Source organism: Toxorhynchites rutilus, chromosome 2 (genome assembly GCF_029784135.1).
Source record: "Toxorhynchites rutilus septentrionalis strain SRP chromosome 2, ASM2978413v1, whole genome shotgun sequence".
In the NCBI taxonomy this organism is placed as follows: domain Eukaryota; kingdom Metazoa; phylum Arthropoda; class Insecta; order Diptera; family Culicidae; genus Toxorhynchites; species Toxorhynchites rutilus.
This window is the reverse complement of record NC_073745.1, coordinates 169,108,886-169,123,995: the sequence shown is the minus strand read 5'-3', so window position 1 is coordinate 169,123,995 and position 15,110 is coordinate 169,108,886. Positions and strand designations below refer to the sequence as shown.

The 15,110-nt window shown below is 39.6% G+C and overlaps 1 protein-coding gene across 3 annotated transcripts in view; it reads right to left on the bottom strand.

Moving 5' to 3' along the window:
• Positions 1–7,116, bottom strand: part of LOC129771292 (probable glutamine--tRNA ligase) — a 57,308-nt gene extending 50,192 nt beyond the window's left edge. The window contains exons 1-3 of one of the 3 annotated variants that reach the window (XM_055774780.1): positions 6,828–7,116; positions 6,221–6,395; positions 4,585–6,097 (exon numbers count right to left, since the gene is read on the bottom strand). In XM_055774780.1, the coding sequence (XP_055630755.1) occupies positions 4,585–6,091 (1,507 nt within the window). In that variant the 5' untranslated portion in view covers positions 6,092–6,097; positions 6,221–6,395; positions 6,828–7,116. Of the gene's footprint in view, positions 1–4,584; positions 6,098–6,182; positions 6,396–6,827 lie in introns of those variants that run through there. The other 2 variants (XM_055774779.1, XM_055774778.1) reach the window with 2 other exon arrangements.
• Between the last annotated feature and the right edge of the window lie 7,994 nt (positions 7,117–15,110).

Below are 15,110 nucleotides of genomic sequence, written 5' to 3'. Positions count from 1 at the left end.
GCTCAACAGGACACATCAGCATAAAGTGGCGCGCGCATCATATTTCACTCTTGACGACATCGCATCGCGATAAGTTATATACAACTACATCCATATAAAGTCCTCGCAGTTGGACTTTATATGGATGTAGGAGCAAGTCCAAATGCAAAAATCGCCATAATGATGTGTTTGACAAGCCCAATTTGCTGAGCACGCCGTGGAATCGAAACATGCGGGTCATCATCCACACTGGCAGCAACAGCAGCAATATTTTCGGCCGAACGCACATTAAGATGATGCACAGGTTTCACAATATCCGCTACGGAAAAAAAAATCCGTCCGTAATGCTCGAAAAACATTTGCCGGGTTTTCATCATTTTTGTAGTATAATTTAACAAAATTAACACGTTGTGCGATGCTAAAACGATCCATATTGTAAAATGGCTGACATTCAACTAACGATATGACGCTTTGGTTGACAGCTATGTCAAACGGTAGTCAGCGCAGGGCTGTATACTTGTGAGGGTTTTTGGGTATGAGAAATGTTTCTATAATGGTAAGATACCCCTCCCTATTCCAACCAAACATGACAATTGAAAATTTTCGGAAAACTCTGAAGGCAAAAGGGGAAAATTCGAAAAACTCCCATATGTTCTACAATTACATGGTGACAATGGCTGTTAGTCCATTTGATGTTTGCGCTAGCGAAATTGATCTTTGTTCGAAACTGGATATGGATTTTAATGTGATGAAACGCACTCCTATATCTTCTTTTACCTATACCAAAAACAGGATCGCCGGATGTGTTTGATAGATGCAGAACTCGAGGAAGGAATTTAACGATTTAGGGCTGTCTTGATTCTATCATATTTTCTGTATAAAACATTTATTCCATGTAACGGAGAAACATGTTATTTGCAAGTGGTTGAAAAATCTTGAACGAGAATTGTGTCTGAAAATAATCTGATATTATAATGATGAGTTTTGTTAGAAATACTATGAATTTTATAGTAAAAGGTAAATTCAACGGTGTCGATTAGAAGATCAATCAATATACAGTTCTGCGATAGGACCTATGAACTTACTCATAGTAAGAAAACGTGGATGTTTGAAGGTATTGATAACAAAACACAAATTTTGGGCGGGACGAAGTGTGCCGGGTCAGCTAGTATATGTATATATATATATATATATATATATATATATATATATATATATATATATATATATATATATATATATATATATATATATATATATATATATATATATATATATATATATATATATATATAGTTATGTACGGAAACCAGCCCAGCAGCACAACAATCCACACTACACATCAAGGTCAGATAATCATCGTGCCACGCAGTCATCATGTAAACATTTCCAACGAACCGTACGATGCCAAAACAAATTCCAGCGCTATCGCCATAGAAGACATCGTCAGCAGAATCCGGAGAACCAGATGCAACACGACACATCATGAACGGGAACCAACCAAGATTGAATTAATTATGCTGACTTAGAAATTGATAGTTATATAAGGCTTAGCGACAGGGAACTAGAGTTAGTATCTAAGTTGACTTTATAATCCAAAGATCGGTAAATAAAAGTATATATATATATATATATATATAATATATATATATATATATATATATATATATATATATATATATATATATATATATATATATATATATATATATATATATATATATATATATATATATACTAGCTGACCCGGCACACTTCGTCCCGCCCTAAATTTGTGTTTTGTTATCAATACCTTCAAACATCCACGTTTTCTATATATATATATATATATATATATATATCTATATAAAAATGGAGTGATGTCTGTCTGTCTGTCTGATTCTTATAGACTCGGAAACTACTGAACCGATCGACATGAAAATTGCTATGTGGGGGTTTTTGGGGCCGGGGAAGGTTTTCGTGATAGTTTGAGACCCCTCCCCCCTCTCTAAGGGGGAGCTGCCATACAAATGAAACACAAATTTCTGCATTACTCGGAAATTAACCAAGCAAACGAAACCAAAGTTGGCATGTGAAAGTTTTAGGGTGCAATAAATGTTTCTATGATGGTTAGACAGTCCTTCCCCCACTCAAAGGGGGGGCTGCCATACAAATGAAACACAAATTTCTGCATTACTCGAGAATTAATCAAGCAAATGAAACCAAATTAGGCATATGGAAACTTAAGGATGCAATGAATGTTTCTATGGTGGTTAGATACCCCTCCCCCCTCTCTTAGGGGTGGCTGCCATACAAATAAAACACAAATTTCTGCATTACTCGAGAATTAATCAAGTAAATGGGCGGGACGAAGTTTGCCGGGTTAGCTAATATTTATATATATATATATATATATAAATATATAAATATATATATATATATATATATATATATATATATATATATATATATATATATATATATATATATATATATTGTATCGTGTCATACTATAGCTTGTTGGAATATATAGTCCTATAATATAGCGCTATAATATAGTCCTTGACAGTGTTTTGTTTGGTTAAGTCGTTCGTGAGTTATAGTGTCGCAAATATGGAGCAAAATAAAGAGAAAATCCGACATATTTTACAGTACTACTATGACAAAGGCAAAAATGCATCTCAAGCTGCCAATAAAATTTGTGCAGTTCATGGACCCGATACAGTTTCCATTTCCACCGCACAACGATGGTTTCAACGTTTTGGTTCTGGTGTAGAGGTCGTCGAAGATGAGCCGCGCTCCGGAAGGCCTGTCGTCGAAAATTGCGACAAAATCGCTGAATTAGCCGGGAAAGACCGGCATACAAGCAGCCGTAGCATCGGCCAAGAGCTGGGGATAAGTCATCAAACCGTTATTAACTATTTGAAGAAGCTTGGATTCACAAAGAAGCTCGATGTATGGGTGCCACATACGTAGACGCAAAAAAACATCTTTGACCGTATCGACGCATGTGAATCGCTGCTGAATCGCAACAAAATCGACCCGTTTCTGAAGCGGATGGTGACTGGCGATGAAAAGTGGGTCACTTACGACAACGTGAAGCGCAAACGGTCGTGGTCGAAGCCCGCTGAAGCGGCTCAGACGGTGGCCAAGCCCTCATTAACGGCCAGGAAGGTTCTGCTGTGTGTTTGGTGGGATAGTCAAGGAATAATCTATTATGAGCTGCTTCCCTATGGCCAAACGCTCAATTCGGACCTGTACTGCCAACAACTGGACCGCTTGATGGTAGCACTCGTGAAGAAGAGGCCATATTTGATAAACAAAGGCCGCATTGTCTTCCATCAGGACAACGCCAGGCCACACACTTCTTGGGTGACGCGCCAGAAGCTCCGGGAGCTCGGATGGGAGGTTCTTTTGCATCCGCCGTATAGTCCGGACCTTGCACCAAGTGACTACTACCTGTTTTTGTTCATGGCGAACGAGCTAGGTAGTCAGAAGTGCAGCCACAAAAGAGGCCTGTGAAAATTGACTATCCGAGTTTTTTGCCAATAAGGAAGCGAGCTTCTATGTGGTCGGGGGAGGTTCTTACGATGGTTTGAGACCCCTCCCCCCTTTCTAAGGGGAGGCTGCCATACAGATGAAACACAAATTTCTGCATTACTCAAGAATTAATCAAGCAAATGAAACCGAATGAGGGTGGAATCAATGTTTCTATGGTGGTTAGACACTCCACCCCCGTCTTTAAGGGGGGCTGCCTTATAAATGAAACACAAATTTCTGTTGCTGAACAACTCGAGAACTACACACACAAATGGAATCAAACTTAGCATATAGTGGTTTTAGGGATCGATAAACGTTTCTATGGTGGTTCGACACACCTACCCCCCATGGGGGCTGCCATAAAATTATCTGACTTTATAATGACGAGTTTTGGTAGAAGTACTAGGAATTTTATAGTAAAAGGTAATTTTGAAGGGTAGACTAGAAGATCAATCAATGAATAGTTTTACGATTGGACCCAATAACGTGCACTTTGTAAGAAAACGTGAATGTGATAACGAAAAATAAATTTTGGACGGGACGGTCTGCTAGTGAAAAAATAAATAATATTTTTAATATTTTTCAACAAGGAACAAAACTACCACTCTTCACGAAAATCTGAGAACAACTTTGTCAGTTTGACATGGAATGGCTGCATATCGACATCGAAAAAAAGTTTTTTTGCCGTTATAGCGAATCATTTTGGGCCGTAAATCGAAAAATACCTTAATTGATGATGGCCGTTATAGCGAAATGCCGTATAAAGAGCGGTCATATAGCGAGGTATGGGTGTATTGTGATTCTTTTCGCGTAATAACAAACCCAAGACAAATCACAGAGTGGCGCACAGTATGACAAACGCTGATGTACCGAATATGGTAGGAATCGAGGAAAATGGATGAGACTAACTGATGTTCTGCAGTATTTGTTTACACAAATGTAATGTAAGTATAATTCAGAAGAAACACTGAATCTATATGACGTTTTGTGAAACCTCCCAAGCACTTGAATTAGACAAAACATTAAACTATCAATATCAGATCATTTTCTAAACATGAAATCGAATTGTTCTATATATATATTTACCTTCTGTTATCAACTTTGCTATTTTCCGTTTCGAAACTACAGTGTAATTCACATTTAATCGACCATATTCCCACTGAACTGGACAGTAAATGTTGAGAGCATTACAAAGCCAATAGTATGAAGAACGTCTTGATTGAAATTCTTTAGTGCACAAAGAATGTGTAATATGCTCAATGCTATCGCATAAACAATGAGTGTAATCGTACGTAGGGTAGATACACCACTGAGTTCCGGTCCTATGGTGAGGGATAAATTTGATTCGGTATGCAACCGGGTCAACTTTCCCCTCTTCAAGGGTTACTTTCATGCGCAAAGTTGCTGCTCCTTCGTCAATTTTTCCTTTTTTCATATCCTCGAATAGTCGAAGATTCTCCTCGACAGGACGATTACGCCACTTCGATGGTTCTGGATTGAAACCTTTCATCTCATCCGCCTTCTGATGACACACGTATGCTAATCCTTTTTTTATCAACAATATTGCCCATTCATAAAGTTGTTGAAAATAGTCCGAAGAGTGAGTAATCTCATAAGGAGTATATCCTAGCCACTCAACCATATCTTTAATTCCGATGAAAAACTTTTCGTCTTCTTTTTCCGGGTTGGTGTCATCGTAACGTAAAATACAAACTCCATTATGGGCCTGTGCATATCCAAAATTAATGTTTATGGCCTTTGCATGACCAATGTGTAGAATACCGTTAGGCTCCGGAGGAAACCGCGTACGAACTAGACCTTTTGTTCGTATCAAATGCTCTCGCATTAGCCGCTCAGTTTGATCTGTGATAACATAACCGTCGGTTTTATGATTTTGACCTGGCGAATGGAAGTGCACTGATGCCATTAATTCTGGGACCGAAATGGCAGTCGATTCAATCGACTCATTCTTTATTTCACATGCAAGAGAATTATTTTTTTCCTTATTTTTCTTGTCTGCTTTCGGTAGTCGCATCGAATCACTTTCAGTTTTCGGCCCGAGCATATCAAATATTTGAACATCAACTTCATTTTTGACAGCCTTCCCATCTGCCCAAGGCAAAATAGAACGTATTTCAGCAAGCAGCTTTCCAACATTGAAACGATATCTTTGAGTGGTGATCGCCTCCTTATTACGATTGATCACAGTTTCAACCACACGATCAATTTCTTCTGGTGTAACAACAATCCCAATGCCACAGGCCTTTTCAAACTCAACAATGTTAATCGTGCTTGTGACATTCGACAATAGAAATTCGAGGGCAGCATCAATTCGAATCACTGTATCCAAGCGTTTGTTGAGAATTTCCTGAACCAGAAACTCCAGGTGGCTTATTATTTGTTGTTTTATCTTTGTACATACATGATATAGCAATTGGCCTTTTCCCTTTTCATAGACGTGATTTTTGGGCACATATGAAAGAGCCATTTGAACAATTCTAGTGAGAGCAGCATTTTTCAACGTTTCTTTAGCTTTATTTTCGCTTAAGTCCCACTTAATCAACTCTTCTATGATGTTATCAGAAGGCATCATTTTTGCCTATAAAAAGAAAAGATATTTAGTTTTGGCAAATATATAAGAGACGAATGAACTCTCAGAGTTTAAAGTCTCTCTAATTCATTACCATTACCATTTTGGCAAATATGCTTACGCAAAACTTACCACTCGCCGCGTTGTCAAAGAACGAATGAATCCGCGATGACAGATGTACAGTGTTCAAGGCGTACAGAGACAAGGCTAGTTCTTTAGCGAGTAAACTTTTTTTTTGATGACGTCATCTGATTCGTCAGTGTAAACAGTCGCTAGTTGTATTTTGTTTTCCGATTTCCGAATGTTCCTGAAATGAAAAATCGAAAATGGTTCAATGCGCTGTGAGCGGGTGTATAAATTATGAAAATGACATTATCGAGCCAAAAAAGAGATTCTTTCGCTTTCCGAAAAACCGAGAATTATGTTCTTTGTGGATAAATGTTTTATCAAATTATTCATGGTGTTAAATATAATCAACTATATTATCAACGCACAAACTTACAAAGCACGAAAAATAAAAAATAAGAACACATTATTTACTTCAACGACTCAGATGACGTCACTAAAAATGACTGATCCGGAGTAGCTAGCCTTGTCTCTGTAAGCCGTGTACAGTGTTGACATCTGGTGGCAACCAAGATGGCGGAGTTAACAGGTGGCTCGTAATTTACACAATTTAGAAAAGACGTATGAGGAATGGCAAGACGAAAAGTTTGGATTTGTTTATGTTATTACTTACGTTGGTATGGTTACACTTGATTTCGTCGAAGGTATTTAAAGCAGTATAATAAATAAACAGTTGTCGTTGAAAATAGTAACCTAGTAACCTTTATGCATATGCTTCCGCCAGCTGGCTCGGCTAATGTGATTCAGGGAATGCTTTGATCGTGGTACCGCCACTGGCGCATAATTTGCAACTTTGTTTTTTGTGCTGGTTCATAACGGCAATCAACCGTGCCGGCGAAACTGTAGTCAATGTTTAGTGTTGTTTGGATACCATCTATGTAAATAAGTTCAAACTTACGGGATACGTCCGAACGGCAATTCTGACATTACGTTTTACCTTCCACCACGGTAGTGGAACTAGTGATCCCCGATAATCGTTCGATTAATCGATTAATCGAATACTTCCTACAGAAATCGATTATTAATCGAACGAATACTGCGCCACCAATAATCGAAGCGAACGAATAATTTACGTCGATTAATCGTTCCAAGTCCAGAGAAAAAAAACGTACGGCCGCTGCAGTTTTATCCTGAAAATCAAGCATTATCTTTGACGCTCCCCTCAACTCGCAAACGAAGCTCAATGCCGTCAACGCGAATTGAGCTTTGTTTACGAATTAAGAGGTGCGTAATATATAATAATTGATTTTCAGGCGGAATGAACACTTTTTTGATTCCAGATGACTTTCTAGCAAATGTGAAATATTAGTCTATCTAATTATTTCCCTCATTGTGACGATTAATCGATTAATCGATTATTTGGGGCGATAAATCGTATCGAATAACAAACTGCTGAAAAGTATTCGATTAGCTGATGAACGATTATTTTCAAAAGTCGGGGATCACTAAGTGGAACTTCATACAAATCACTCGTCGAAAAGTGTCTCCTTTTTCACCGCTTGTTTACATCGACGAATATATTTTTTCCACTATGTTTCGTAGGAGAGTGTATGCAGACTGACAGATTTCTACTACGAGGTGTTTAATGAAGGATGAAAGGTGGGAATGTTTATGTTTACAAATGATTTATCGTACGATTTAATTGAATGCATAAAAGTTGTCAACAAAACTGGAGTTAAGCACATTTTTAAATTTGAACAAATATTGATAAGAGATGCCCAGCAATTCTTGATGTTTATTGCGTGATTTGGTAACTGTACAAGTCATTTGAAACGAAGGTTTAGTATAATGATTTTATTTTGAGGATTATATTCATAATTAAGATAAATTGCATGTATATGATGCGTCTAGCCAGCTCATACATGCAAACGTGGAGGCGATATACATACATCCTAGAAAATAATAAATCGTATAATTATCGTTTATATTACATCAGATACCCCATATACATGTATATTTCATATGCATATGCCAGTTATACACATCATACAAGTAATGTGTCTTAGATGTTTGTATATCGCCTCCAATTTTAGATTTTTGACGTAGGACTACGTCTTACATTAAGGGTGCCAAATCAGAAAACAGGTCACGTTTTTATGAAATAAAGCTAACGTTAATAACTATTTTTGCTACGAACGGATTTAAACGTTTTGTATACCAATCGAATTGAAAATTTTCTAATATTTTTTGACGTAGAACTACGTCTTTCAGGAAGGGTGCCAAATCAGAAAACAGGTCACGTTTTTATGAAATAAAGTTAACGTTAATAACTATTTTCACAGCGAACAAATTCTGAAAATTTGCATACCAATGAAATCGGAAATTCTCCAAGATTTGTTTGATATACTATATACATATACAAGGAGAGGAAGCCCTCTGTATCGAGTTGGAAAAAGAAAGTCTGATGCTAGTTGAACCAAATAAATGAGAAGTGCTGATAGCTTTCGACTCTACTGGACTCTTTCGAGTCTACCCAGCAAACATTAAATCGTATAACTTTGCACATGATAAGTCACATATAATTTCGTATCAAATCACAATCGCATAAAATATCAATCAAAATATCGATCATATATATCTGAAATCGCATAAAATGCAAAAACACGATTTTTCATGTCATCGATGGATTGAGTGGTAACGTTGTCGTATCAAATCGCATATCAGTCCAAAAAGCATCGCATATCGTTATATACGGCTTTATATGCGTACAAAATATGGCATATACGTATATCGCCTCCACTTTTGTGTGTATATGCTAGTTATCTGCATCATATATCATACAAATGTGTCTTGGTTGTATTTATATCGCCTCCAATTATAGCTATTCATACGACTTAATGTTTGCTGGGTACTCAAGTAATAAAAAACTAAATAGCTAAAAAGTTATTTCAAAAATTTCGAAAATATTCTAAAATAATATTCGAAGTGATTAACAAGTGAATTGAATAATATAATTCCGTAGTTCTACGTCGAAAACTGCGGTCGTGTCTTAGATACAACCCATTACAATTTTTTTGTTTGATATGCTATACATTACAATCCCATAGTCTGTTCAGTCGGTTCAAATTGATGAAATGGGAAGCATTCCCATTTTTCCATACTTCCATACATTTGTTCTGCCCTAAACAACAAAGGTCGCTTATTCTGCTCGTTTTGTGTTTAATGTATCCCCTTGAGCTGTGAACGCTAGTGAATATTTCACTTGAAGTGCATCTGGCATTGCAATTAACATAACCATCCGAGACATCGCAAAGCAGGCAGGTCATTTTGCTTCGACAACTCGCAAGCAGATCGGTCGAACCTATATTTGATCCGATACAGGTGTTTTTTTACATCCGTTTCTAGTGTGTATTTTTTCATCTGGTGCGCTGCGAGCGAAGTAAAGCTCATAAAAAGTGGTGCGCTATCGAGACAATCCGGCAGCAAGACACATCATCACACACGCTACACAGCGGCGGCAAGTAGAAGTTTATTTTCCTCTTTCTTCTTCCATCATTCTGTATAGCTTCTGTGCACGATTTACACCATTGTTTAAACTTCGTGTTTACCAAATCGGCAAGCGTTGGCATTAGGGGTGTCCATTTTGATACATCACCGTTGAACTATTATTGGAACTTTTTTCATTTTCAAATTACACATAATAACAAAAATTGAAATAAATAAAATTTTCAACAATAACTAATATAGAAATATAATTTCTTTTACTAATTTATATTTTCCAAATTATTATATTCTGTTCATATCGAACAGTTGTCTACTTCTTCGTTTTTATCAATATGGCAGAGGGCGGGGAGGATCCCCCATCCACGCCAAAGAATATATCAGATAATGAACCTCCTCCTGAAGAGCAGGAGGATGAAACAGAAGATGAGGAGGAAAATTCTGTTTACGTGATAGAAAGCTCTGAAGATGAGGAAAAAGACGAGAAGCAGGATTTTCGTCTATCCCTGATGGCGCCAAAGGCCCATTTATCGTATACTTTAGACGAAAATCCAAACCACTTAACGTCATTCGCATCTCAAAACAGTTGACACAGCAATTTTCCGAAGTTACCGAGATTACTCGGATGGGGCCAGACAAATTACGAGTTGTCGTCTCCAGCAGAACCCAAGCGAATGAAATAACGCGCTGTGATCTCTTTGCGATCGAGTATCGCGTATACGTACCCTGTTGCAACGTTGAAATAGACGGTGTAATAAACGAAAAGGGTTTGACTCGAAAAGAGATACTCGATGGTGTCGGTCGCTTCAAGAACTCTTCACTTAAAAGTGTGAAGATTCTTGCATGCGATCGACTGAAATCTGTGTCACTTAAAAATGACAAAAGAGTCCTCAATCGGACAAACTCTTTTCGTGTGACATTTGAGGGTTCCGCCCTTCCTAACTACGTTGCAATAGGTGCACTTCGTTTACCTGTTCGGTTGTTTGTACCCCGGGTAATGAAATGCAACAAATGTATGCAACTCGGTCACACGGCCGCCTATTGTTGCAACAAAAAACGTTGCGCAGATTGTGGAGAGAGCCATAATGAGAATCCTTGCCCGAAAGAGCGCAAGTGTCTTCATTGCGGCGGGACTCCTCATTATCTTACTCAATGCCCGGTGTGCATACAACGAGGGGAAAAAATCAAGCGTTCCTTAAAAGAACGTTCCAAGCGGACCTATGCAGAAATGCTTAAGAGTCCCGTTCCAACGACTCAGGACAATCCCTACTCCATTCTGCAAAACGACGAGCCTGTTGCTGACGCTCCCAATGCAGGAAGTTCCGGTACATCAGAATGACCGTAGTCTGGATCTCTGCTTTGTGAGTGCGCAGGACACAGCCCCATTCCTATGCAGAGCTCCTGCTCCTCTTGTTAAGCACACTCCTCATCATCCACCTCTGCTGGTTACCGTTGGTACTAAGTTGTCACAGGATTTCGATATCTCACCTGTAGCAATTTCTTATGACTTTCGTAATGCCGACCATTGTGGTATCAGCCAGTTACTCTCTAGCTTCAACTGGGACGATATACTAGACACCGTTAACGTCGAATCTGCAGCTTTAACATTCTCCAACGTTCTGGCATATGTTATCGATAGATATGTGCCGAAAAAGAAATGCCACCATGCATACCGCAAACCATGGCAGACCTGTGTGCTTCGACGACTGAAATCAATGAAGAGGGCCGCCTTGAGAAATTTCACCACACACCGCACACAAATTCTTCAATATCAATATGCGCGAATCAACCACGAATATAAACGTGTTGCGAAGCAATCTTTCCTACATTATCAGCGTCGTGTACAGAGAAAACTCATATCACATCCCAAACAGTTTTGGAAATTTGTCAACGAGCAGCGCCAGCCGGTTTGCCATCGTCTATGGCATTCAATGGAATCGTGGCCTCTACGCAACGGGATATCTGCAACCTTTTCTCAGATAAATTTGCCAGCGTTTTCACCGATGAGAGTTTGAGCGACGAACATATCAGGCATGCTGCTGGCTACGTCCCTCTCTCCAACCAAACCCTGAGTAGAGTTGACATCAGTTTGGAGATGATTTCTAGGTCGTTCTCGAAACTCAAAGCGTCGTTCAATCCGGGACCTGACGCAATCCCATCAGCTTTTCTCAAAACGCACATGAATGACTTGTTGACCCCGCTGCTCCAAATATTCCAGCTTTCCGTGTCTACTGGCGTTTTTCCGACCTGTTGGAAACTATCGTATATGTTCCCAGTCCATAAGAAAGGAAATAGACGGGACGTCAATAATTATCGTGGCATTACTTCGCTTTGCGCTTTGGCTAAATTGTTTGAACTCGTTATTATGGAACCGCTCAACGCTCTCAGCAAGCCGTACATTAGCACTGACCAGCACGGATTCACGACGGGTCGCTCCACCACCACAAATTTACTGTGTCTCACCTCCTACATTACCAATTCTATGTTACAATACGCTCAAACGGACGCCATTTATACAGATTTGACTGCGGCCTTTGATAAATTGAACCACCGTATAGCTGTTGCCAAACTCGACAGGCTTGGGATTAACGGCAACCTTCTGCAATGGTTCCAATCATACCTCACTGGCCGCCGACTAGCCGTCGTTATTGGCGACTGTCAATCCTCTCTATTTTCTGCTACTTCTGGCATACCACAAGGTAGTCATCTGGGTCCGCTGATTTTTTTGATCTATTTTAACGACGTAAATTTGGTGATTGAAGGACCACGACTGTCATACGCAGATGATCTGAAAATTTACCTTCGGGTCTGCTCAATTGAAGATTGTCACTTCCTTCAGAGACAGTTGGATGCTTTCGCCGATTGGTGTATGCTCAACCGCATGGATGTAAACCCCGTTAAATGCTCCGTCATCTCGTTCTCGCGCACGAGAAAGATCATATTGTATACGTATGTCTTGCGTGACTCAGAAATCGAGCGCGTTAGTGAAGTCAAAGACCTAGGGGTAATATTGGACACGCAACTCTCGTTCAAACCGCACATCTCGTTCATTGTCAATAAAGCGACCAGAACTCTAGGATTCATCTTCAGAATTGCCAAAAATTTCACTGACATCTACTGCCTCAAATCTCTCTACTGCTCTCTATCTCGCTCTGTTTTAGAGTATGGTTCTGCAGTTTAGACTCCTCACTATAACAATGGCGTCGAAAGAGTTGAGTCTGTTCAACGAAGGTTCGTGAGATCAGCACTCCGCAGATTGCCGTGGACGGACCCCTTCCGATTACCGAGTTACGAGAGTCGTTGTCAGTTGATTAACCTGGAACTTTTATCGGTCCGTAGAGATACAGCCAGAGCTCTGTTCATAGCTGATGTTTTGCAAGGACGCATCGACTGTCCCGTTCTCTTGGAGAACATCAATATCAACGTCCGACCTCGAGCTCTCCGGAATAATGCGATGCTAAGATTGCCCGTACAACGTACGAACTACAGCATGTTTGGTGGATTTAGTGGTTTGCAAAGATTATTCAACAGAGTGACCATGTTGTACGACTTCCATTTATCCCGAACGCTTCTTCGCCGGAGGTTTAGCTCTTTTTTTTCTGAACTAGTTTAATTTACCATAGGTTTTTAGTTTCGATGTTAGTTTTATTATGTGACGAACTTATGTAGTGTAACATTCATGTTTAGATATAAGTAACATCATTGGGGCCTTCACAGCCTGTTGATGAATAGACAATAAACATCGCAGGGTGCCATCAGGAAAAGAAAAATTACTTCTTTTCCATCACTCCCCAGAAAGACGACCGAAACTTCCCAAGTTGGAATGAAAACTCGAATTGAACGTGCTGAGAATAGACCGAAGCAAGTACCTCCTGGTTTAAGCGGTTCTTCTACGCACCAGGGGTCCTCAGCACTTCCCGGAGCAGCACCCAACACGTCTGCTCCTTTTTCGCGGTCGAGGCAACAGCCACAATCTGGCTTGCTTGCGCTTTCTGACCTGGTGGACAACATTTTAAATGCTTTAAATATAAACGACCCTCTTAAAAGCATAGTATTATGTTTGCTTCCGATTGTGAGAACATTTTTGAAAGAAAAATGTGTTTTTTTGGCAGCGTTCATTTCCCTCGATGCCTGAATCAGTGCAATAGGTCAAGGATTTGACCACTGTAATACAGTGGAATTGCAAAAGCATTATTCCTAAACTAGATCAGTTTAAATTTTTAGTTCACAGCTCTAACTGTGATGTATTTTCTCTCTGTGAAACATGGCTTTCTTCAGCCGATGAGCTGAATTTCCACGATTTCAACATTATTCGCCTCGATCGAAATGACTCGTTTGGTGGCGTACTATTGGGGATTAAAAAATGTCACTCCTTCTATAGAGTCACTCTCCCATCGATGACAGGCATTGAAGTTGTTGCTTGCCAGACACAAATCAATGGCAAAGACCTCTGCATTGCTTCGATATATATCCCTCCCAGAACTACGGTAGGCCGCCATCAGTTCTTTGATACTATCGAGGCAATGCCGGAGCCGCGGGTAATCTTAGGTGATTTCAACTCCCATGGAACAGCATGGGGATCACTCTACGATGACAACCGTGCCACTTTAATTTATGATCTGTGCGACAACTTCAAATTGACAGTTTTGAATACTGGGGAAGCAACCAGAATAGCCAACCCTCCTGCATGGGCAAGCATGCTAGACATATCTCTATGCTCTTCTTCGTTATCCCTGGATTGCATTTGGAAGGAAATCCAAGATCCCCACGGTAGTGATCACCTACCAATAATTTTATCGATCGCTAATGAATCAAGCTCTCGTGAGTTAGTCAATATTTCGTATGACCTCACGAAGAATATTGACTGGAGAACATTTGCGGAAATAATATCTGAAGCAATTGTTTCAATGCATGAACTTCCTCCACTCGAAGAGTATAACTTTATATCGAGTTTGATTTACGAAAGCGCACTTCAAGCTCAAAAGAAACGTGTACCGGCTACCACTTTCCGACGTCGTCCTCCATCACTTTGGTGGGACAAGGAGTGTTCAAAGGTCTACCTTGAAAAATCATCCGCTTTCAAAAAATTCAGGAAAACTGGATTAGTGGAATGGTTTCTAAAGTACCAAGCTCTAGAAGCCAAACTAAAAGGTTTGATTAAAGCAAAAAAGCGTGGATATTGGCGGAAGTTCGTCAATGGTTTGTCAAGGGAGACCGCTATGAGACCTCTTTGGAATACGGCTTGGAAAATGCGTGGCTGGAACCATACAAACGAAAGTGAGGAATACTCTGACCGTTGAATTTTTAACTTTGCAAGGAAGGTTTGCCCCGACACCGTTCCTGCACAAAACGTCGTACGCGACATTCCACTTCAAAGCGATTATGAGAATTTTTCGATGGTGGAATTCTCAATTGCCCTTCTCTCATGTAACAATTCAGCTCCGTGGTCGGACAA